Here is a 26,257-nt window from a genome sequence, read left to right on the forward strand (position 1 = left end):
TGGGGTACACCCTGGACTGGTCGCCAGCCAATCACAGGGCACATATAGACAAACAACCATTCACACTCACATTCATACCTATGGACAATTTGGAGTCGGCAATTAACCTAACATGTGTTTGGAATGTGGGAGGAAACTGGAGTACCCGGAGAAAATCCATGCATGCATGGGGAGAACATGCAAACTCTACACAGAGATGGCTGAGGGTAGAATTGAACAGTGGTCTCCTAGCTGTGAGGTCTGCGTGCTAACCACTCGTGCAGCCCCATTATTATTTTTATTTATTTATTTTTTCCACCTAGAATGTATCACATAATAATAATGTATCATCGCATAGCATCATAGAATAGTATTTCTGCGGACCAATAAGGTTAAAGTGGTTATTCCCTGTGCACTGTAATGGTTGCCATCCTTATTGTGTGCCAAACTTTCCTCCTCCACTTCTAAAAGAAACTTTCACCACTTTCATGGTGCTTTTCTAAATACTGTAAGGGCTTAACCCTATCTCCCCAAATCCAAACATTGCTAAAAGATGTGTTTAACTGAGCAGCGGCAGCTTGAGCCTCAACTGGGCTGAAATGAGTTTTAACTAGGAGCAGTTGCTGACTTCAAGTTTGGGGGATGGGGGGTATAGCACAGGGGGGGTGCAATATAGGGTCACACAGGAGGGAGGAGGGGTGTTTTTATTCCTCCCTCTCTTGCTCTCTCTCTCGCTCTCTCTCTCCGTGGCTCTTGGAAAGAAAGGAAGGAAGCCAGGAGCGAGGCAGAGAGGTCCAAAAGCGAGTGAGTGAAGAGAGCTGGATGGTGGGGGAGGGACTGGAGCAAGAGCGCTCCTTATTGGCGGAGCGTGGATCTCTCCCTGCGTGGATTGACCGTGCTCGGGTCAAATTACACCATTTGCCGTGTCTGCTTTAGTTTGTTTTTCTCTCAGCCCGAGAAGTTGGAGCGACGCGCGCTATATTTACACCCCGTTTTTTTGGGATTACTGTTTATGGATACGCAATAATAAAGCATTCAGATGAGGTGAGTTATTTACAGAAATTTGCATATTTTAAAGCACTTTATCGCCAAGGGAAATGAAAAAGAAGACGAGCAGATCTTTAGTAATGAAATCAAGCTTGTGCATGTGCAAAAAAAGAGTTTGCATTGTATAATGTGCTTTGTTTAGATTTAAGATCCACCCTAACGGTTGTCTTTGTACTCTTTAAAGTGGCAGTCTTTGCATGTTGTCTTTTTTCCTCCATTATAACTGATATTTACTTTGATGTGTGGCGTCACACCGTTTATTAGAATGAGTCATAAAGAGTGGTCGACGGAGAAGTAGCCTGCTCTTCTTTGCTCCACCCGTGAGTAGGAACGTTAAACCTCCATTATTGTTATGGTTGTGTTATTGTCACGGAGCCGTGTTCATGGGTTTAAATATGTCTAAAGTTAGCTGTTTGTGAGTACGTGGAAGAGTGTGGTCGTACATCCGCTTTGACCGTCAGTTCTCACATCCAAAAAGGTGGCCCCCAGGACCGAGTCGAGAGGGTCCCAAAAAAGACGCTTAGGTGAGACTAACGTAGCACAAAACTGGATTTAAAGCTATAATGGAGCTTAAAATAAAAGGAATAATACATACCGGGTCTTTTTTTAAAACAATGGATTACCAGAGGAATATGACATTCAGTCGGCTCAAGGTAGGTGTCCACTGATTTTTTTCTGTATTTGCCCCTCCTTTCAATATTAAACTGTTTTTTTAAAGATAAACCTCGGATTTAGTAGCACTAAATTGGCTTAATCGTATACTGATGCCTCTCTTTAAAGGAGTACGCACGCATCATTATGTCGTTAAAATAGACTGAAACAGTTGCTACAGTTAATTTGTATTCACCTGTTTTCAAACATTACCTTCCAGGATTTAACCCTCTGTTCTTGTGTTAAAAAAAGAAGGGCTGAATGGACACTGTGACTTTTATCTATTGCTCATTGTCCTCTCTTTATGGTGCCTTTAAATTAATTCACCATATTGCACATTTCTGTCCCTGCTGGATAATGGAAAAGCCCATCTCTGTTGTCTCTCCTCTTGTGTCCCCTCCTCTTTGTTGTCTTTTGTACCAGTCCCACATGTGGACACTAAAGGCTTGTGAAAAGATTTACCACGGATGGAACTTTCAATGCCCTTACACCCGAGTCCGGACAATGCATGCATTTGTGGCTGAGCGAATGCAAGGCCTGTGTGCGCCAAAGTGGAAGGGATAACCTCAGACTATGGTTGGGAATTTGATTAATCATAGATTAAAATCAATAATACATTGTATCGACAAACATTGATGCTGATTTGTAGTGTATTGAGTATGCTCACGACCCTTTATTTTTCCTATCAACCAATTGGTGGAGAGATGAGCCAAAAGAGCGTTTAGTCTGCTTATTCTTGCACATGAAAACCCAATGATTTGTCAAAATTGCATTCCCACTCATGTACTAATGTTTAGTTAAATACTACAGTAGCAGTGTTTTACAGTATAAAGTCGGTGCTGGTTCTCAAACATAGGAAGAACCAGCTGTGGGCTCGCTGACAGCTCAGCTTGTTGCTGTGCTTCACCTCGCTGGACACCAGGTCAGAATTCACCAACCAGAACGACCACAGTTAACCTCCACAACAGCCAGCTGTAACCCGGAACAACCGTCATTAAACCGTAGGGTTTACTGTTAATGACTGCACGGACGCTTCTGCTTCTTGGAAATCAGATTTATTAATCTTTAAAAGACGGAGTGATTAAAGTTTCACCTTAATTGTAGTGCAGAGTCAACATGTTTATATCTGCCTTGCTTTGTTACTTCAAAAACCCCTTTTAGGAGCCCCCAAACTGTGCTCCCCTGAGCAATGACCGGGGGTGGGGCTCTATTGTGTTGATGTGGCCAAAGCCCCCCTCCCTTTGTTTCCTGGTCACACCTGCAGTTTGGCCCCTTTGTGCTCCAACACAGCAGAACTACTGCTGAGTGCAACCTTTTTCCTGTTTCACTCCTCCACTTGTCAAGGTGCACAAGAAAGGGAGGGAAAAAGTTTAGGCTGATACCCCTTTCAAACTTTTCTAGCTGAAGTGGATATAAACATAATAATATATACACAGTAATAACTCCTGGGACATAATGTAATCATCGCCAGCTTGCTTGTGAAGCATCTAGACATTTTCCCTAAATATAATTATGCTATAGAACCTATATGGGCACTCTCAAAGACATCCAACGAGGCACTGGTTGGTTGTGCGTGTACAGTAATCCATTGATGATTGGTTGCGGACCCAAACATGATAAGTTAATTTCCACAAAGTAGGATTCCTTCCTTTGTAAATGGAATATTTTCATACTTATGGCATTACAAAAACATCTATTAGAGCACTCAAGACGTATAATAACACCCATATGGTCACCTTGACACTCTGTGCCCAGTATAGTGTATATAATCAAGAGAAAATAAGGCCTTTTAAGACGTAAATATATCTCATACTCAATGCGTTCCCTAGGCGAGTATAGTGGCAGTCAGAAAAGATTTGTAAAGGACAGGAAATGACATCGGGATTCAGAGTTGACTATTAACTTATCATGGATTATAGCAGCAACAGTAGCCCAGCTTGTTATTATTATGTACCTCTTGTGACATAATGTAAACCCGCAATGTTTTCCATCGATCACATCTGGTGCTTGTCTCACAGAACAATTACGGGCACCTGGTGGCTAATATAGAATTGAATAAAATACTTTTAAACCAAAGTACCTTATTCAACCACGAAACAGTATGTTTTATTAATATGTTTAAGAATCCATGACGGATTTAAGCCCCAAAATTTGGGACATGCTGCCTTGTTATATGTGCTGCGAGCTCTAAGCCAGAGTCATTTCTTGGTCTTTGAAGTACACATAAACCTTGTGTTGAATTTTTTTTTGAGCCACAAGATTGTTTGGGGCTTGAGTGCTTGTGGTAGAGCACTTGGGAAATGGGTTTGAGTAGTTGCAAAGCTATATGCATCCTTTGCAGACAGCAGTCTTTATCTTTGCTAATGTGTTTTTTTGTGTCACAGTTGTTAAAATGGCTCAAAATGGTCGGCTTCTGATTTTCCAAACTGGCTGCCAATAATGTTCATGCTGGGATTACGTCCAACCATCACATTCAGGCGCGACGCACAAAACCTCACACACCGCTGTTGTTTGCCATCCTTTTATGAGCACCAAATCGGACTTCCCTGCAAAACGACATCCAAAGGTGCGGTCCATGAGAGCTGGTGGCTGACATATGCCAGTGAAAGTGCAGCTCAGAGAGAGAATATGTGTTAATCTGTCATTTTAGACTCGCAACACTAAATCCTCAGCTTTAACTACCAGAATTGGGCTATGGACCCCCACACCAAATCCACCAGACCCCCACACCCCCTCCTCTCTCATCCCCAGTGTTAAACACCATGGGTTTGAGCCAACAACATCAGTGGGGAAGTGCGTGGTTGCGGGACATTGAAAAGCCTGTAATAACAGAGGTAGAGCAAGGCAAGGCTGAATGGCTGTGAGTTGCGTGACAAGCCCAGCGTTTCTGGGCTTGTTTGAGGCCTATATGTACATGCACGCTTACACACACACACGTACACACACTCTTAACTGCAGGGCAGGAACCAGAGACTGCAAAGGAATAGTCAATAGAAAACATTGTGGGCTCGCAAGAGATTTTGAAGTAATTTTAGACCGCTGACCTCTGGGTGTCGTCTGTTTTACTTTAGGTTCTGAGGAAAGCCTCTGCTTCTCTAGTATGACTATTAACATGCAAGATGTAATGGTGCCGAGCTACCGCCTTTGGTTGTTGTTCTATTTAATTACTTTGTGAGACACGTTGAAAGTCTTTTTTTACTTATTAAGGGCTCTAAATTCTAGCAAGCAAGATTCGACCTGTGAATACATCCAAGCGAGGCGCTGATGCAAACTCTGCAGTCTGTATAATAGCACGAGAGAATTGATATACTCAGTATCTCAGTGTAGTTACCTTTTATACAGTAGCTGTGCTTCTTAATGCTGTTGTGCATTTGGTATCTATTCCTGTCCCAGGTTGTAGTGCAACACATTTGTTGGTGCTAGGTAGTAAAAATACCAGAGATGCTTTTAAGGAGCACTACTGCTTCTCATTTAAGAGAGCTGTATCATCATTTCTCATTTCGATTAAGTCGCCTCGTCTCCATCGATATATGGGAACTTGATAGTTTGCACTGATTAATTTGCCATTTGATTATAATTATAGTTATAACAATTCCTCCAATGTTGCCTTTCTTAGTTATTAATGAGGGGAAAGTCACCCTGTTTGACCCTGTGCAGTCGCTGTAGTTTGTCAGAAACATCTAACTCCTCATTTCACTATTAAGCAGACTAATGTAAGTCTGGTCCAGACCTAGCATTACTCATAATGACATTGCTCATTGGAAGGCCTCAGTATCCCACTGAGTACTGAATTGCTATAATTCTCCTCTGTGAATGACTAAAACACTCTTATACGCTGGTTCCATTTCAGCATCACTTCAATCAGTCCCAAGTGACACACTATAAGGTTACCATTCAGACTGGGAATTGGATTATTAGGGAGTGGAAAAATGTCATTCGCTTAATATGAACATGTTGGCTTTGAGGTAGTTTGTGTCAGCATTTAGATGACGTGACCACCAGGCAGGCGTAAACTTGACAAAAAGCCGGCATGCAGATGGTTTTGTGCATTTATAGTGATTTTGGCTATGGCATTGTATTAAGTTTAAATGAAATAAGTCAGTGAAAAGTCACCAGATTTTTAACATTTTCCACACCACTGCAGTGTAGCGGCGATATGGTCTGCCCTGCTTCCTGTGTGGATCAATCAAAGCACTAATGGCTTGGCAGACGGGGCTCACAGACACACTGGAGCAGGTGTTCTTTGGGGCTAATTGAAAAATGAATCATTACTGTTTGTGTGGGTGCACATGTATCGGCCTTGGCGATACATAATGTGAAAGCATGTTGATGTATGTGCTCCCAATGAGTGCATGGACCCCAGCATGCTCCCAGCTAATCCATGCCTTTGCCTGTATGACGTCTCCCAGTAAATTGTTTATATCCGTTCAGGCTTTGCCCACATGAATAATTTGTTTGCCTTATAAATATTTGAAATGTACACCAATCATTTAGAGGCACAGCCTGCCTCTAAAGCCCACCTCCACACACATGCATACTACCTAAACTCCTGCCACTCTCACACTAAATTATATCCTGCACTTTCCCGTATCATAGTGACATTCACATGCTGTAAAAAAAAAACAAAAACCAAAACTGCATAATTACTACAATGTCAAAACAACAGAGCGTGGCTTCGTCCTCATAACACAAAGATAGAGTGAATCACTGCAGTGCAATAAAGTGCTTTGGCCCCAAGGAGATACTGCAGCAGTAAGAACTAACAAAGGCGCTAATAGAAGTCAGCTAAGGTTACATGAGATGGTGCACTGGTGATGGTGATGAAGTTGCAATGAGCTGATCGGTGTTGAGCTTGCCCCCACGAAAACCAATCAGAGCACAGATGTACAGAGGCAGCAGGGCCGCCATGCCTCTAACAGACTGAATTTCCGTAGCATCCAACACACACTGAGACACCCCACCAGACCGTTGGCTGACCTTCGTTAGTTAGCAGATGCAGGAGGAGCTAGGAGGAAAATGTCCTGCTCTGTCAGTTATCAAATTGCAAGAGGGGAGCAATGTGTGTGCTTGTTCGGCCACCAGACACAACGTGCACAGTCTAATGACATCTAATACATGAGCTATCAAAATAAGTCTTAACAGGTTGTGATGTTTTTAATATTTTCGGTGTGCAACACAAGGAAAAATATGAGAAAACGCTGGAAGGACTGCAGCCATATTATACAGTATGTCTGGCAGTTTTAGTAACAAAGGAATGTTTTTTTTTGTCTCCAGGTAGCATCTCCACTAGTGTGAAACAGGAAGTGTCGTCTGTGAGCAGCCATGGGCCACAGAGCTACTCTTCTGCTCAGTGAGCTGCTGCTGATGCTAACAGCCTCACATACCCTCCTCGCAGTTAGCTTCCCTGAGGACATCGCACCCCTGGATGTCGTTGACGCACACTGTGAGTGTACACACACACACACACACACACACAGTCAGTAGATATCTCAGTAACTCTCTGAAAACCCAACACCCACCACTCGTATTTGCTTTTACCAGAAACTATTTATAAAATGAGCAGTTTTTGTTTTGACATCCAAAATAATTGCGAGATTGAGACACACTGTGCAAACAAAACAGTGACTCAAAATGCTACCACTCTGAATAATAACCTTACTTGAATTCAATTTGATTCACAGCGGTCAAGCAAGTGCATTGTGTAAGTAGAGTGGCACTCAGTAGAGCACAGACCTCAGTCAAGGTTGACCAGTCATCATTTGGATCGACCTCTCTTCATAGACGCTCGCCTCCTTCAGGAGCCTGAAAGCTGTCATTAAGATTAATGTATTATGCACTTGGAATAAATAGACATTTCATGAAAAAGCTCCAATCGAGTAACTAGATTGATGCCACAATAGACTCATACCCCACCTCTCCCAACATTTTGAGAAAATGAACTATGCATTATTGGTCTATTCAGCATTATTGAAAATATAATTAGTTTTAATTATGACATTGTCTTTTGCAGAGACTCTTAGCTTTAACCCCCAAAATAGAGACACTTACACACAAAATCAGATTATAAATGCATGCACTGTTATACCCCTAATGTCTAATCTGCACTCTAAATGGTGCAAGCGAGTGTGTATGATTCACTTTTTGCATAAGTGTCCACGTCTGTGCTGAGCATTGTGTGCATGTTTGTGTTGGCAGTTTCACGGAGATACCCTGTGTTTAGAGGCAGGCCCTCTGGTAACGAGTCGCAGCATCGGCTTGACTTTCAGCTGATGACCAAGATACAAGACACGCTCTTCATCGCTGGAAGGTATACTCAACATGCGCAGATGTCTTATTTCTCCTTTACACATCCCCCACTCCAATTCACTAACTCACATCTTGGCAGGTAAACAGTGACACAAGGAGGAGGGGGGGCAGCTCTTAGTGTTATTGGTTCTGTGGCTTCTAGGCTGCCATCTGATGTATATGGTCACTATTGATCCAGCAAAACCGTCCATCAACCCGGTCAGATGCTCTGTCAGGGATTTCTTGGCATCTCTCCATGTATTTTAAGTATTTATGAGAATTGGGATTAATCTTACCTCCAGCCAGCACTATTGTAGCAAGAAATCACCTTGACATCTACTGTATAAAACCTCCTGCCTGTGTAATCACATCCATATGTAGTACTGATGTCAGATAAATCATACTGCCAGTTGTAGGTGTTCAAATGGGTTGGCTGAAAGTGAAGGGAATTATTGTTCCCAGTTGGGTATATACTGTGAATGTCATCACATCACCAAAACAAGAAATGATGTCATCCTAAGTAGGTAATTCTAAATTTGACTGAGTAGTCCATGGTTTCCCCTATCATTTTTTAAATAGATTTTGAGGTGTTCAGCATAACAGCTTGTTATAATGGTTTTGTTGGCATTTTGTAACAATACATTTGCACAATGCGCATGTCAAAAGTGTGGTTTTATTTATTCCAAATGTGTCCGCTATGGTGGTAGCAGTATTATTTTTAAGTGACAAATACACAGGGCTGATATTGTACTTTGTTGTAATAGTAACTGTAGAATTGAGAATTGGTGCATCTTATTGCCATGGAGAAAAAAAAAGACACAGGAGAAATAAACCTGAGCCTCAGTTTGGTGTCACACAGATCTCATAAAGTTGTCTAGGAGAAGTTCTTTCTTTTTGAATTTTCTTTTCCTATGGACTCATAACATTCAGTAATTCACAATTTAAACCAATATGGCAGGAAGGATAATTCAACCTCATTTCTCAATAGCTGTATATATATAAAGTGAGCAACTAAGAAATTAAAAAGATTATGCAAAGTCAAGGTAACATATTACAAAGCATTCAGCAATTAATTCATCATGATATAATACCTCGGCAAACAAACTTGAAGAAAACACATATTTTTGTAATGGTGTTCAGTCATGAAACAATTAGCTTGTTTTCTACATAACTAGCTGGTATATAATAACTTGTATTCTAGATATAGACAGCTTATCCGTAATTGGAATAATAAAGATGAAAGTTGCATTAACCATGTGGTTGCTGACATCTGTTTTGGGGGCTTAATGTCAGCTGACTGTCATATGACATCCACAAAGTGAGGTTATGATGTGGTGACATGCAGCTCACATTAACCTTTGCAATCACTGCAACGGGCATCCCTTATATACTTAACATAGTTTTCATGTTAAAAAAATAAGAATTTCCACCTGTGTTGTCTTTTTTTTACTGTGGTCTTGCTCCATGATTCATTAAATGTAGCAGAAACTGTAGCCAGGTGAGGAAAAATGAGAATTTACTGAGAAAGGACCCTGTTTACACACAGTAAAAATTGTGCTCATCATTGCCGGCAAAGGTTTTGTTTAATCTGAAGAGGTCATGTTACCACAAAACCAGAAGTTGTGTTTTGAGAGGCAAGTGAGTGCTATTTGAATCTACAACAGATGTGATTTTCCTGGGATGAGCTCAGCTCTAAACAAAATCAGGAAAACAATGCAGATGAGCTTATGATTATGCATTAGTGTCTCTGAAAAAGAGTGGAAAACCAGGTCAAATGGTCATGTTTCATTATATTGTTTACTGTTGCACATTCAAATTGTTGCACATTTAAATTGTATCAATGTTTTTTCCGTTGTATTGACATCATGCTTCTGTGTCCATCTACAGAGACCAGGTGTACCTTGTAAGTTTGAGAGAATCCTACAGGAATGAGATCATCCCTTACCGGGTAAGATTCTCGCCACAAGCAGCTCTCCTAAACCACTAAAGTGCACACAAAAAAAACAGAGCCATTCATCACAAACTAGGCTGGTTGTAAAATGAGAGAGTTGAAACAAGAGAAGCATGTGTGTGATGTATGTAGCATGCAGGGATACAGTGTGTGTTTGCTTCCATAGAAGCTGACGTGGAGATCAGGCCAAGCTGACAGAGAAATGTGCGCAGTCAAGGGGAAACACAGAGTAAGTGCAACTTTGATTAACCTCTCACTTTCCTTTAGTGCTACTTTATATTATATTAAAAAAAACAACAATAAAACAATGGTTGGCTCTCAACACACTTGTTTATAGGATGAGTGCCATAACTTCATCAAAGTGCTGGTTCCCAGAAATGACGATCTGGTCTTCATCTGTGGTACCAATGGCTTTAACCCCATGTGCAGATACTACAGGGTTAGTATCAACCATACACACACATATATCGTCTTGAGTTGAAGTGTATACACCGGACACATTATTGAACATATCTATGCAACCATCTTTGTTAAATGTGTGTGCTTGTGGCGCTTCCTTCAGCTGGATAACCTCGAGTTTGATGGAGAAGAGATCAATGGACTGGCACGGTGCCCATTTGACTCCAAGCAAACCAATGTTGCCCTTTTTGCCGGTGAGGGTCAAACTCACAGCCGCCTACACACACACAGAAACACACACAGTCTTACTGCAGAACGAATATGTTCCTACTTATGCACTCATTATCACCTCTGTGTTTCTGCCATGGTACAAATATGCCTGCAGCTCTAGCAAGTTGGCCAATTAAAGCTTTTCAATGAGAAAAATAGCCGAAGATGAATACCTCTGTAGCGCTTTTTTTGACATGTTGTTTTTGTTTTGTAGAGGGGAAACTTTATTCTGCTACAGTTGCTGACTTTCAGGCCAGCGATTCTGTCATTTATCGCAGTATGGGTGATGGATCTGCCTTGAGGACCATAAAATACGACTCCAAGTGGCTCAAAGGTAAGAAAGTGCCTTTTTTACACATCTTTCCTTGCTGTAGGTACAGGTCTACCTGTTAATAACTAAATAGCCATGGTGCCACTAGGCATCGTGTGTGTTAGAACGGTTAGCTTGTGATAGAGAGCTCTCCTGTCTTGCCAAACTCCTTAGGGGATATGGCCAGCTCCCTCTCAGGCAATCTAGGTCACCCCCAGTCATACACAGCCTTGTACAAATCCCTGAAATATTCAACATGCACACTGGTGGTGACGAAGCAAAAATATACTTCAATCTCTCTGCTTCTGTCTCTCCCTCAGAACCTCATTTCCTGCACGCAGCTGAGTATGGGAATTATGTGTACTTTTTCTACCGAGAGATTGCAGTGGAGCACAGCAATCTGGGCAAGGTAAGACAGTATAAAGGCTGCGTTTAATGCACTACATTTCCCGAACAGATGCTGTATCCAAAAAGGCTTTAAACCCCCTCAATTGCATTCATTTCTGACACAAATGGCCTAAGTGGCAGTGCCCATTCAGACGATTACAGTGCACCGCATTAGAATACAGCAGAAATTTCAAGGTTTTGCTGGGAATGTTTGCCTGATGTAAAACCATTACACAGTGAGAGGATTTGTCTCCCAGAGCTGGCACAGTCAGTGTCTGCCTCTCTCTACATGCTAATGCAAGGATGTTCCGTGTTTGATGCCAGCGTCCGATTTGACCAAGTCTCATCCCTAGCTGGTCTGGCTAAAGTTCAGGAGGCCAACATCCTGCAAATATTAAGGGTGACACCTCAACTTTGTTTGATGCATATTTTGCTCTGGTAAATCATGAAATTACACTGCTAATACGGAATGTAAATACTAGAAACTGTGCACAGCATATCATGGCAGTCCCTGGAAAAAAATATTTTCCCTAGTTGGCAGTGAGTAGTATAAGTGATGACATCACTGCAGTCTTATCAGACGCTGAAGAAATGCTATGAAGCAATGTACTAACACCATTGCTACGTATTGCTTTTCTGTGCATAATTTCAATTTGTCTGAATAGAGAACATAATAAAAAACATAATAACATAATAAAAAAACATAATAAAAACATAATAAAAACAAAAACTTGCCGATAGTCCAAAGCAAGCCTTGCTCTTTTTTATTGTGTTTGAATCGTCTGTGAAAAAAGGCACAAAATAGCTTTTTTCTGTACAAATGAAGCAGACGTATTCACTTCGTGGCATAAGGCCGGTCACAGTCATTTGATGTGTTTTTAATAGGTGACCTCAAAGCATGCTCTCGTAAAGCCAAAGTAAAAGTGTGTATTCTCGCTGTCCGCGCTGAGCTGCTACAGAATGGAGGGATGTATTATTTAGTGCTCTGAAGTGTTTTTAGCGACGTTCACTCGGCTGCCTTCCACTTCTTCCAGCTAATGTCCTCTCTTAAACCCTCTCATCTTTTAGGTCGTATACTCTCGCGTGGCCCGGATCTGCAAGAATGACGTTGGTGGGTCACAACGAGTTTTAGAGAAACATTGGACTTCCTTTGTGAAGGCCAGACTGAACTGCTCAGTGCCGGGGGACTCCTTCTTCTACTTTGACGTGCTCCAGTCCATCACTGACATCATCAACATCAACGGCGTCCCGTCCGTGGTGGGTGTGTTCACCACACAGATGAACAGGTGGGCTACCATTGTTTACGGCTGATGGATTGACCAATTGCAAAAATGGCAGCAATGTAATGTGGAGACAAAGTATAGCCTTTAATCCCTGTGCTGTTCCACAACAGTATTCCGGGATCAGCAGTGTGTGCTTTCTCCATGGCTGACATTGAGAAAGTCTTCCACGGTCGATTTAAAGAGCAGAAGACGGCTGACTCAATATGGACACCATTTCCAGAGGAGAAGCTACCCAAACCTCGGTATGGATCTTTCTTCAGAATCCTTCAGTGTCAAAATGCGCCTAAAATACACTAAACATTAGAAATGGGACAATAAACACGACTATTCCATGGCCAACAGCTGCTAACTACACGCTCATTTCTCCTTAACCCTGTTTCTTGGTCCAGTGAAATCAAATATGTTCCACCAGTCAAAGACCAGGTTATTAGATATGACCCAACACACACATCAACCATCTGCTGATTGTTAAATCATTCATTTGGCATAATTATACACAATGCATTTTTAACCTGCTAATCCAACATACAGTATATTTCAAGGCATGACCTATGTCCAAGATTGAAAAAAAAATGCACAAAACACCTCATTGCCCTGGTGAATTATTAATGGCAGATAACCACGTACATTATGCATATTTAATGTTTCCAGCTGAGGCCTCTTTTTGTGATCCTAATAAGCACCTGCTCCCCAGCCCTTTTATTTCACTTTCCATTAATTCCATCTCGTATGACGATTATCCCCCTTCCGTTGTGCATTGATCATATGGACTGCTTTTTGACCTATTGCCCTTTTGTGCATGTGCATCCTGCATTCTAGACCCGGGTGCTGTGCAGGTCATGGTCCAGCTGCATCCTTTAAGAGCTCCATCGAATTCCCGGATGAAACGCTGCAGTTCATTAAGTCCCACCCTCTAATGGACACAGCTGTGCCTTCCGTTGGGGACGAGCCTTGGTACACCAAGACACGTGTCAGGTAACTATCCTAAAAACGGGGTTTGTACTGTGTGTTTTATTTTGTTTTTCTCACATATTCAATGTAATTTAAAAAACAGTAACATTTGAGCTGACTATGTTACTGGAAACTTCTTGTTTTGATCGGTCTTTGTAACAATCGCACCTTCTTAGAGGTGACGCAGCTACAGCGCAAATAAGTAGGCCGTGGGAGATATTAGCTGAGAGAAAAAACAACAAAAATACTAATATGCCTACAATACAACTGTTTGATTACAAGTTACTAAGTACTTGCATGGATGTCTTTCTTTTAGGTACAGGCTGACTGCCTTGGCTGTGGACAATGAAGCTGGCCCCCACAAGAATTACACAATGGTTTTCATCGGCTCTGAGTCAGGAGTTGTCCTCAAGGTTTTGGCGAAGACCTCGACCATGCTTCTGAACGACAGTCTGCTTCTGGAGGAGATAGACGTCTTCAACAAGGCCAAGTAAGACATAATGCACTTTCCCACTGTCTGATTTTATTTTGCTTTCTCTCTCCCTATCTGCCTTTTGGCTCAGGAATCTGCAACTATTAACTTGAGCTTCCTCTTACTGATGGCAGTGTCTGTCGGTTTTCTGTGCATGTAGTTTGTTTTGGCAATTACTTATTTCTGGATTTTCACATTCACACTTGTGGAAGGTGTTAAAAGCCTGTTAAGTTATGAAATTGAGCTTCTCTATCAGTAAGTGATTAAATCCTGACTGGAAAAGTAGACACGTATCTAATAAAATAAACCTTTGGTCATTTTTCAGGTGTTTGTCTAATCACGAAGATGATAAGCGTGTCCTCTCGCTGCACGTGGATCAAGACGCGCACAGCCTTTATGTTGCCTTTTCAAGTTGCGTCATCCGCATTCCCCTCAGCCGCTGTGAGAGGCATTCTTCCTGCCACAAGTAAGTCATGCATTAATGCACTCATATGTGCTTTCTGTGGTCGTACATACCGTAGCTTTGTGACTCAATAGTTTTGTTTTGTCCACTGAGTGTCCTATAATGATGGTTACCATTTCACACGAATACCATGGTTAATGTTCACCAAGTCACAAATGACTGTGCTCTTCCCAGAATAATTAAGCTCAATGTTCACTTGATTGGTTTGTTTGTTTCGTACAAGGTCTTGCATTGCATCACGAGATCCTTACTGTGGCTGGAGACCTCACGGAGCCTGTGAGAGAATACAGACTGGTGATTTGTGAGTTCAAACTAAGTTTAACACAAAGACAAATGAAATGGTGCAGTCCCCTTCATCACTTGTTTCATTTTCAGAACGAGCTATGAGCAGGACATTGAAATAGGAAACACTGCCCACTTGGGAGACTGTCAGGGTAAGAGTCGTCTTCATACCAGTCCATCTTTCCTCTTACATATACACACATTTTGGCAAACAATACAAACTCACAAACACACACATCATATGTCTGCACACTCACACCAGTATCCACTCCAGTAACTTGCCCCCCCACATGAGTCTATGTTTGGTATTAACACACACATTACATACAGTGCGTCCATGGCCACCGGTAACTAATGCCACATGTGAGGCGCAAACATGGACATGTACATTCGAGGGTCATGTTCAGCTGGTGCAAATGGTAGAGGCCTTATCATATTTGGGGAATGACCTGAAATTTTAAATTGCTTTGAAATAGATGCCTCTTCAAATGTACCAACTGAACATGACCCAAGCTGAACCTCAGTATTGATCAGCACCAGAGGACCTTATTTTACAACAAAAGGATACTGCTCGTGAGTGCTCCATATCTTTACTCAAGTGCACTCTTACCAGTTTTTTTGTTTTGTTTTTACTTATGAATTCCCTCATAATAATGTATTGTCCTTTTGAATTCTTTTAGCATTTTTGGGCACTACATCAGCGCCAGATTACAAATCATTTGGCGACCCTACCTCTGGTTAGTTTGATCTTTTACTCAAATGGTTTATTTTTCCTTGAGTTCAGCATCTCCAGCCCTGTCTTCCCACCACTGCTGCCGCTCATTTGTCATCGTCATCTTACCAACCAAAACACACCTTGAATACGAAACGTTACCTGCTTCATTTTACCTGTCACAAACAAACCATCTGCTAGACCACATGAGAGGTTCACTTCCTTTCCACCCATCACTTCCTGTTCGAACTGATCACTCCCTCTCTTGCATGCCCACCCATCTTAGTATATGTATTGTGGCGTACAAACTCTTCTTGAACCTCTGTATCCTCTCTTTTGTCCCTACCAAATTTGTTTGCTCAAAAATGTCTAAACCTTATCATGATTGAATCACTAACCTTACAAAATCCTCATTTCTCATGCCTACTAACTGGGATGATGACAGGACTTTACCAACGTCTTGTCCATTTTATTAACAATTTGTTTGTCACCACAGACATGGAGTTTTCATCAGCGCCAGTCACTGTACTGCCCAGTGGGCCCATTCCCCCCCCAGTACTCATTCCCACTCAGAGCCCCAGCTCTGGGCCTGGTCCAGAGCTCTACGGCTCAGGCTTTGTGCTGCAGGATGACCCAGCCACCTCTCATTCATTAGACTCTATCCCAGGGGGCCAAGAGGGTAAGGCCCACAGGGAGGCAGCCAGCATGCTGCATTGATTCTATCTTGAGAACTGCCAACCAAAAAAATACATTTTGTCTAATTTGTTATCTAATCAGTAGTCCTTTTCTTTTACACTATAATTGTGTCACAGTTTTTCTTCCTTTCTGAAATTATGATTTGCTTTATTTTTTCTTCTTCTCTGATTTTCTCTGCAGAGTAGCCTATAGCTAACACTAGCACTAGTAATAGTTTACCATGACTGGTAGATCATTGGCTGGGCCTTGCACTGCAGCAAACCAATTGGTGGCCGCACAATGGATGAACTAACTTTTCAATGTCTGTGGTTACTAACAAACCTGTCGAGCAGTGACTCTTTCAACGTGTCGAATGCAAACATGGTTCCCATTGATTCTTGGAGCAACTTCCTGCAGGTTCATTCATTAATTTGCCTGTCACTCTTAAGATGCTCTAACCCTTTGCTTCGCATGGATAAAGGAAACAGTTGCAGTCTACCTTATTTAACAAAACTGCAATGCAATCTCCAAAATGGATGGTGTTATGTATACAAATGACTAATCACTTCTACCAATAACCACTTTTCTTATCTGATCTATTTGCAATTGACTGGGTACATTGTTTGAGGGGAGGTCTAAGAAAGTCATGCATGGTTGTGTCCCAACACAAACATGCACATTTCTGCTGGTGATTTGGGGGAGGGGAAACGGTTCACTGAACACTTGACTTGTCTCACTAGGGGGTTAACCAGTGTTTCATTGTTTGTTTGTAGGTGTGTGGGATATCCAAGCAAGTGAAACCAGCCAGATGGTCCACATGAACATCCTCATCACATGTGTGTTTGGTGCTTTTCTCATGGGTGCCCTGCTGGCTGGTCTGATTGTCTTCTGTAATCGAGAATCATTCCTCCGAAAGCAAAGACGCGTCCACAAGGATGCAGAATCTGCTCCGTCCTGCTCAGACTCTGTCGGAAGCTTCGTCAAGCTCAACGGTCTCTTCGACAGCCCTGTAAAGGTACGATTCTTAACATTGGCACAGGGGAGGCTCATGAGGCTTCACTGAAGTATAGTAAACTAATTCTTGCTGTTGTTTGGTCCATGTACACAGGAGTACCAGACCAACGGGGACTCCTCTAAGCTGTACACCACCAACCTGCTGAGTAAAGACATGAACCCACCCAATGGTGACACCAAGACCATGATCCTGCGGGATAATTGTCCACCCCCTGAGTTGGCTGCTCTGCCAACACCAGAGTCTACTCCAGTTCTTCAACAGAAAGGCTTGCAGCCCATCAAGAACCAATGGGATAGGGATCACAGGAAGATCAGCGGTCCCCGCAAAGAACCCAACTCAACAGCCAAGAGTCCTCAGCTTCTTCTGTCTTCACCTGGTCCTCCCAAATCCAACTCTCACCACCCTCACCTTGCTTTAGGACATTCACACATCCCCAGTGCTGTGGTTCTACCCAATGCCACACATGACCACCCAAATCTCGACAGCGGAGATGACACCCTGCCACATCAGTCTGAAAAGAAGCTCAAGAATTCAGATGGTAAAGGAAGTAGGAAAGACCAGAAGCGGTCGGTGGATGCGAGAAATACACTAAATGACCTTTTAAAACATCTCAATGACTCTGTGGCCAACCCGAAGGCCATTTTTCACGAGGGAACGGGGCCCCGACCAAGGCAACACCTGACACTGGAACCTATGGAGGAATTAACAGAACTACCCCCAAAGGTGCCCAGTCGCGAAGCCTCATTGTACTCTCCTTCTTCGTCCCTGCCAAGGCACAGCCCCACTAAGCGGGTGGATGTCCCCCTGTCCACCACTCCCACCACACCAACGAGCAGTATGGGTGGCACCCTGGAGAGACCAAGAGGGGGCTACCAGCTCCAGCGGAGTGCCTCACACAGGCACTCTTTATCCACCAATGCGGTGACTATGGGGGTATCTGTGTCTCGCCAGCACAGTATGAACAGAGTGGGGTACATGCCCCCAACACCCCCTTCCAGACTTGACTCCCATTGTGGAATGATGGGGGCAGGAATGCACTCAGCCAATCCTCCATCTTTATCCCGACAAAGCAGCTACAGTGGGCATGGCTCACTCCCTCGTACAGGACTTAAAAGGACTCCATCGCTAAAGCCAGATGTGCCCCCAAAACCTAATGGCTTTTCACCACAGACTCCACAGATGAGAGTGGTCAATAAGTACAGCTATTAAAAGAGCATGGACAATTTGCTGTGAGCTCTTTGCCTTGACAGTATAGCCTTGAGCCCTGACGGCTTGGCTACAGATTGGGTTGACCCCAGCGAGTGTTGTGTATCAACGTGAGGTGTGTTCCCCCTTTAAATGATATGCATATTGACTCACACTTCAGTGAAAAGGGAAATTCTCATATGCGGCCAAAGATACTCCTCTGATGTTTTTTCATTCTCATGATTCCCATCCTGCTTGTCATGAATATGAACAGTGGACAACGGTACATCTGGCCCAGTTGAAGCCACCGAGGTACCAGGGTCGAAACGGTGGAATACGTACTTGAAGAATGGGTTGCATTTTTCACTGCCTTTGAGCACTGTCTTCCCACTAATGTGAACTGAACAGAGAGGTAGCCGTTCTTTTGTTAGTAAGCCGGTGCTGGCAGAGGAGAGCAAAGCTAATTTCTATTAGGTTAAGATACAACAAAGACAAGGATGGAAAGCCTACATATGCGTGTAAAGGACTGTGTGTGTTTTGACAGTGTGTTAGCAGGGGTAGTTGTGTAAAGGCAAAACGTGTGTTCAGCCTTTGCACTAAAGAGCGGTGCCATACAGACACAGCACCTTAAAATCCATCTAAGACCCAAGACGCTGTCTCTAGTTGAAATATGTCACTTTGGTCTGTGTGGGGGCTGATTTCAAACTTTTTGGAGTGTTTCAAGGTATGGTTGGGCTATTAAGTTGGTCACACTGGTTTATATACTCGGACAAGGACTCCTTAACTCACTGGGAAATCTTTCTCAAAATATGTGCTGCTATTGTTTTTAGACATAGCTGTTTGATGCATTTTGTTGTGGACCAGAGTGGGATGACCCTAATGTGGGTATGCACATCTTGTTTTTTTATGCAAACAGTAGCCAAAAGGTGAAGTTTTTTCCACAACCAAACACTGCTAAGACTGACAAATTACCTAAAATTCTAACCTGTACTATCCTTTTGGAATCATAGTGGTGGCGCAATGTAGCAAATAATACTTATAGTGCTCTCATATCGGTTAAATTTGTCTGACCCTAGAACAAATACATGGCTGTAAGAGCTGACTTTGCTTTCTGTGTTGGTTTTAAAGCCACAAGTTCCCATGAAATATTTCCTGTGAGTGGTCAAGTGTACAATCAACACAATATTTACCAATGTGTCCGAATGAGTCATGCTGGAAATGACAAGTTAGTGTACATATTAAATACTATAAGGAGTAAACATATTTTTTGGCGAGTGAACATGAATCTGTGCATTGTGTGCCTTATTCTCAAAATTGTCTACCACAGTATATAATATTGGCGATGTCATTGGTTCTTGGTATTTTATTGTCATTGACTATATGAATAATTTTATATAGGCCAAAAAGTGTTAAAAATTAACTACCTAATCAAAAACATGATGAGAAAAAACAAGTGATTGTGAATGACAACAGTACACAATTTTGTTTTTTTTTAATGGGCAAAGCTAGTATTGACAAGAATGGTGTTGATCTACCGCATTGACGTGCCATACAGTGAATGTATTTTTTGACAGTGGGATGTAGGCTGTTTCGACCGTGCACTGTGGACCAGTCGGCTCAATGCAGCACATCCTGCCCACAGCCAATGTATTAACTAACACAGCTCTCACACGAAGGGCATCTTTTGGAACTTAGTTGTGGTTATAATTTCCAACTCCCCTCAATTACAGTGGCGAAATTTTGTTTTTATTGGCCAGTAGGGATGAATTGAGGGATGATATCACTTTGCAGTGCACTTTGGTGACACATGCAATTTTGTCTTGAGTCTCAGCTGCCTGTTCAGCCCAAAGCCACATTTTGTTTACAAGTAATGATTGTATGTAAAGACTTCAAGCAGTATTTGGGGCTCTGTTTTGTGCGTGACATACATCAACATAGACATACAACATACACTGCTTAACTTTGCCTTGTACATTGCAATATGAAGCGTCAATTTTCAGTTGCAATCTAAATTGAAGCCTTTAAAATTCAGTTGAAGCTCTTACGTGCAGAAAACCAGGTTTTTGGTCATGTTGTTTTGATTTAAATACAGTACTGCGCAATGTGGCGATGCAAGGCCAGCTGTATACTAGTATATACTATCTCCAGAGTATTTGAGCGTGTAGATAATGTTGTAAAGATGTACTGTGAAAGTGTAAATAAGGATGTTCTTTGTTTCATATTTTTTGTTGATTTTTTTTAACACGGCATGTATAGTTGAAATTAAACATTACTGCACAGAAGACATTTGTTAATCATTTTCTAATCATTAATGGGTTTTTTTTAGGTATATTTTTGAGTCCAAAATGACCTTACCAGGATTGGATTTTCTAACATAAATATGGACTCAAGGTATGGTCTCTTCTATCTTGAATGAGCATCACCGCATCAAAAACATCAAGAGTCTTTAAAATGATTACGAGCCTCTGTCTATTTTTAGAACGGGGTTGTTTTGAAGTTTAGGGCAAGCAGAGGCTCAACCACACCAAAAAGGATGTGGGAAATTGTCCAAAATAGAATGTTTCTGCAGACACCAAACATCTGGACGAACTACTGCTCACAGTAAAAGATCTAAGTCACTAATGAGCTGTGAAGGAATGCATACACACTAGGACATGCATACATTTACATGCATACAACATAAACATCTAAACAATACATTGAAGTATAGATAAGATGTAAGATGTCAACAACAAAGGGGAAAATAAAAGGGTGTAGATCACATGATAATCTCAAGCGTTCCAATGTGAGGACCTATTGTACTTTTTCCACTTTTCTGACCTATAAATGTAGTTCTAATGTTGTATTGTCGTGTTAAAGGATGGTATGTTACAATTAAAACCCATTCCGCACCATTAGGACATGGGCATGAGCATAACTGTACAGTATAGTGTATATATAAGATGTTTTTGTGGGCATGATTATGCAAAACTAGAGTCATTACACCTTTGTGCTGGATAAAAGGTGTATGATATTATCTCAGTTTTCAGAAGAGTCAGGAATATTAATTCAAATTGGGAATTTGAAATCAAATTTACAGTATGGAGAAGGTAGTTTAAAAATAATAGGATCTGGTGTAAAAAGATAACATGCGGATTCTTTGCCTGGGCACATCTTTGTTTAATGATATTTGTGTGTAAATTCCCCATATTACAACGGTACAGTTTTTTTGTGTGAGCACCATTGTTATCTAGTAATGCCTTAATTCTCTTGAAATTCTCTTCGGGCGAGAGGCGGGGTACACCCTGGACTGGTCGCCAGCCAATCACAGGGCACATATAGACAAACAACCATTCACACTCACATTCATACCTATGGACAATTTGGAGTCGCCAATTAACCTAGCATGTTTTTGGAATTTGGGAGGAAACCGGAGAAATCCCACGCATGCACGAGGAGAACATGCAAACTCCACACACAGAGATGGCCGAAAGTGGAATCGAACTCGGGTCTTCTAGCTGTGTGGCCTGTGTGTCCACCGTGCAGCCAAAATCTACATGTAAAAATACAAATGTGGTCAAGCTTACCTTTTCAACTACACACAACAAAGACAGCAATTATGGAATGGAGCAACATCCATGTCACAGCCAGCATACTGAAAAAGTAAATGATCATATGTTAGTAATAGTGTATAGTCAGATCTTTAATCAATCATAAAAATATATGGCAGAGGTATCTATAGATATCTTGGTAATTGAATTTTAATAGAAAGGACATGATTATGAGCCCTCACAGCTAGAAGACCAGGGTTCAATTCCACCCTCGGCCATCTCTGTGTGGAGTTTGCATGTTCTCCCCGTGCATGCGTGGGTTTTTTCCGGGTACTCCGGTTTCCTCCCACATTCCAAAAACATGCTCGGTTAATTGGCGACTCCAAATTGTCCATAGCTATGAATGTGAGTGTGAATGGTTGTTTGTCTATATGTGCCCTGTGATTGGCTGGCGACCAGTCCAGGGTGTACCCCGCCTCTCGCCCGAAGACAGCTGGGATAGGCTCCAGCACCCCCGCGACCCTCGTGAGGAAAAGCGGTAGAAAATGAATGAATGAATGAATGATTATGAGCTGTTCTGGTTGATGGAAAAGGTGACATCCCCAGTCATGGTACACAAATCCTATTTTAAATTTTAGAGAATTTTGATGTTACATACATTTACAAATAAATATACATACATACAAACATTTTTTTCCACATTTGAACTGCCTCATATATATTTGGTGCACATCTGCTGCAGTGTAACCTCATTTATATTTCTGTCTGGCAGTGCATACAAAAAAAACATAATGCCATGTTATTTAAGTTTTATAGTGTTTACCAGTACTGTGATGTCATCAGCACCAGCATGTTTGCATAGTGTAAAAAAACAAGTTCAATTCTGTCAAAACCTGAGATAAAGGCCCCATCTGATTGGGCCTTTTTCCCCACATTTCTTACCATAGCAAGTCCACTGCAAAAGGAGCCACGTGTAAAGTCAAATAAATGGATAAAGAAAGGGGTGTGGTCTCACTAATCTGCACAGAAAAAAAAGGCAGCGTTGTAGCTGTTGGCTCATCGCTGCTGTGAGAATGCTGACACAAGTACTCCTTCATTTGCTTTCAGCGGGGCTGCTTGCACACGTCCTGGCAACCCAGCGCTCTCTCTCTTACACTCACACACACACACACACACACACACAGGAAACACTCTCCCCTCTGGGTGTTCCAACACAGGCTGGGGTGTGATTTGCTTGGCAATGGGCAACAACAAAGAGGTGCCTCTTGCTATTCTGATGTACATCCCATCCTCTCAATTTATCAGATGGTCTCTTTCAATTAGTGAAGGCAAATCAAACAGTCAGTGATTCTGTAGCTGTTTCATGCATTTGTCCAGCCGCCTGGCCACACTTGGTCTCATTACCAGCACAGACTGTTCCTGCACAAAAAGTTTGTTGTCATTCCGACGAGGACTTGTGTGTGTGCTTATTCCACGTCTCGAGGGACAAATGAAGTGGATGCTAAGCTCGTACATTAAGTGGAAGAGTGAGGTCCTTTCTCTGGATGCTGAAGATGAAAAGTACATTGCTAAAGTTGAAATTTACGAGCAGGCAGCTTCCGCATGCGGTAAAATCCACAACCACACCAACCTACACGTCAAACATATTACATGCTAACAAACCAAGAGTGACCTGGACCATTTCTGTTAATTGGCTTTCTCCGACACCCTCTTTAGAAATGTGAGAATGGTTTTTAGACTAATAGCCATCAATCAGTACTTCTTCCTGTCCTCTTTTCCTAAAAGCCGGAGGTTGAAACCAGCAATTACTCCCTCATGGAAAGGTGCTTAGAAAGCAAGTACATATGCTTTCTGTGATGCATTAGAATCTGACAATGTTCATTTGATAGGATAATTAAATAACATAACAAGGCAAGTTTTTCTGGTCAGATGGCGTGAAAAAAAAGTTTGAGCTCCTCCACGTGCCAAGCGCACTTGAGTTGACAGCTGAAGGATGGAACACACTGCTTTGAAAAAAGATTTTAAAAGCAAGGACGAGAGAGAGAGCGAGAGAGAGAGAGAGAGACATTGTTGCAATTCAGTGGAATGAAACTGCAGACATGAATGGCCTGGTGTGACTTCATCAGCGGATGCAAACATTTGCGGTGTGGATAAACTATAAGCAAAAGAGCTTAATGGAGTAAAACAGCACAGCATATCCAGGGACTTTTTCCAATTCATTCACTTTATTGAAGCTCAGCCAGGGTCTCCAATCAGCTGCGTTGATGCAAAAAGAGCGAGATAGTGTAGCGACAGAATGAGGCTACAGCCACTCACATTCATTGCTTTATTATATAATGTAATGTTTAAGACTCCCCCCCTGCTGTGAATGGGTTTCCAGATAACCTCGACAAAACAACATGACCGCCCGCTTCTGTGCCTTCAACATGCACAGATGCCACCTGCAATTTATCAGGAAGTACTATTATCATTGTGGTGGAATAAAGAAAGTCATATAATACGTTATATTCTGCGGTGAGGACCAGAGCTTAATATCAAATCTACGATTCGCAGCCATGCACACTCCCGCCTCACAACAACTACTTCTGCATTAGAATGTACATACTATACATGGCTTGCTCTTTTTTTAACCCCCAGTATTTGAATGCACTAATATACCTAGTAATGCATGTGTTTTGTCCCTGTAATCCGCTCCTAAGTAACCTAACATAGTTACGCTTTGGATGTATTATCACATATGTTGCCTTTGGGTTGCATGGCGGATGAGTGGTTTGCGTACAGGCCTCACAGCTGGGACACCCGAGTTCAATTCCACCCTCAGCCATCTCTGTGTGGAGTTTTCATGTTCTCCCCATGCGTGGGTTTTCTCCGGGTACTCCGGTTTCCTCCCACATTCCAAAAACATGCTAGGTTAATTGGTGACTCCAAATTGTCCATAGGTATGAATGTGAGTGTGAATGGTTGTTTGTCTATATGTGCCCTGTGATTGGCTGGCGACCAGTCCAGGGTGTACCCCGCCTCTCGCCCAAAGACAGCTGGGATAGGCTCCCAATGAATGAATGAATGTTGCCTTTCAAAAGTTAAATATTATTAACAGATTGCATACTTTTCCAAAATAACATTAAAAACGGTTTTACAATACACTCAAAAAAAAATGTTTAGCCTCAACAAAAAAAATCAACGCAACAGTTTCCATTAGTCTTTCTTAGTTATGACAACTTAATTTGAAATTGCTTTGAACCAACAAACAATATTGCATTGCACGAAATAGCTTTTCCTCTTCACTCAAAGCTTATTTTAAGTAATGCTTACTGAATAATTGTTGTCATAGGGACAAGTTTTTAAGTTCGTAACTCAAAAAAATATGTTGAGTCAACAGACTTAATCATTTTATTCAAAGTAGTTTAATTTGTTGTCTACTTAATTATAATAACAATGCACACAGCTTTTTAAGTAGCAGTAACTTAATATATATATATATATATATATATATATATATATATATATATATATATATATATACATACACTTCATTTTTTCTTTTTGGTATTTTTTGTACTTTCAAGAAAGACAGTTCAACCACTGCTTTTGTGCAATTAGCTGCATATTTTTATTTTGAACGTGAGTGTTGCAAAAAAAAAAGTAAGAAAACAATCTTACATTTCAACTGCTCCTCTGTGACAAAAGTTTGTAATTCTTATGTATGTTTGTGTGAGCAGCTCAAAATAACCACATACAAAGTCTTCATAGATATATAACAGCAAAAGACAACTCGTCCAATGTTATGGCAAGAGACAAACTGCAAAAGAATGAAAGCTGGCAAATGAAGGAAAGAGTTTCTGACCTGACACCTTGCTGAGCTTCACGGGAGTGATTTCTTGATAAATGGGATCTCAGGCTACCCCATGTTTTAAATGAACAAAAACAGTGCTGGTGAATGCATGGCAGACGTTCCCCACCATGTCCATGACGCAACCTGTAGTGTCTTAGCAACCCAGTTTGTGTAGAAGTTTCAAATCTACAAAGTTTGCAATCACAACCCATATTTCAAAACAATGACACATTTAACAAATGTAAATCTGATTAAAGTAATTTAAGATTACATCATTGCATTTACATGATGATAAATTTCCACCTCCAGATTTAAACAGGTAGACAAGATAAAGAATGTACTTACTACTTTGATTCATCTCAGAACATCAGATCACCATTTGGGGGAAAGTCCAGCTGCACATGTGAATGAACAAAATATATTTTTTTCTGGAAAAAAATTGGCTGTGGCACTTGGGTAACAGTTGCTGTAGATAGCAGTTACACGGCTAAACTAGCGTGTAAGAGGAAGAATACAACTAACATGTGGTAACAGTGCTATACAAGCTAGCAGTCACATGTTTAAACAAGCTAAGTTTG

At 41.6% G+C, this 26,257-nt stretch overlaps 1 protein-coding gene across 8 annotated transcripts; it reads left to right on the top strand.

Annotated features, from left to right (window-relative positions):
* Positions 1–730: 730 nt before the first annotated feature.
* Positions 731–20,599, top strand: sema6d (semaphorin 6D). 8 transcript variants are annotated; one of them, XM_058089817.2, is made up of 21 exons: positions 1,353–1,550; positions 1,653–1,679; positions 6,952–7,120; positions 7,873–7,984; positions 9,850–9,910; positions 10,080–10,142; positions 10,251–10,352; positions 10,476–10,566; positions 10,797–10,916; positions 11,213–11,301; positions 12,348–12,565; positions 12,673–12,804; positions 13,382–13,537; positions 13,830–14,003; positions 14,311–14,451; positions 14,672–14,749; positions 14,824–14,882; positions 15,411–15,467; positions 15,939–16,121; positions 16,891–17,132; positions 17,226–20,599. In XM_058089817.2, exons 3-21 carry the CDS (start codon positions 7,000–7,002, stop codon positions 18,339–18,341), a joined length of 3,315 nt encoding a protein of 1,104 aa, XP_057945800.2. In that variant the 5' UTR covers positions 1,353–1,550; positions 1,653–1,679; positions 6,952–6,999; the 3' UTR covers positions 18,342–20,599. The 8 variants fall into 8 exon arrangements, with proteins under 8 accessions (XP_057945798.2, XP_057945803.2, XP_057945804.2 ...); XM_058089815.2 differs by lacking the exons at positions 1,353–1,550; positions 1,653–1,679 and adding an exon at positions 731–1,023; XM_058089818.2 differs by lacking the exons at positions 1,353–1,550; positions 1,653–1,679 and adding an exon at positions 1,294–1,346.
* The last annotated feature ends 5,658 nt before the right edge of the window (positions 20,600–26,257 follow it).

Source organism: Doryrhamphus excisus, linkage group LG13, assembly GCF_037039965.1.
Source record: "Doryrhamphus excisus strain RoL-2023G ecotype Guam linkage group LG13, RoL_Dexc_Guam_v1.1, whole genome shotgun sequence".
Taxonomy (NCBI): domain Eukaryota; kingdom Metazoa; phylum Chordata; class Actinopteri; order Syngnathiformes; family Syngnathidae; genus Doryrhamphus; species Doryrhamphus excisus.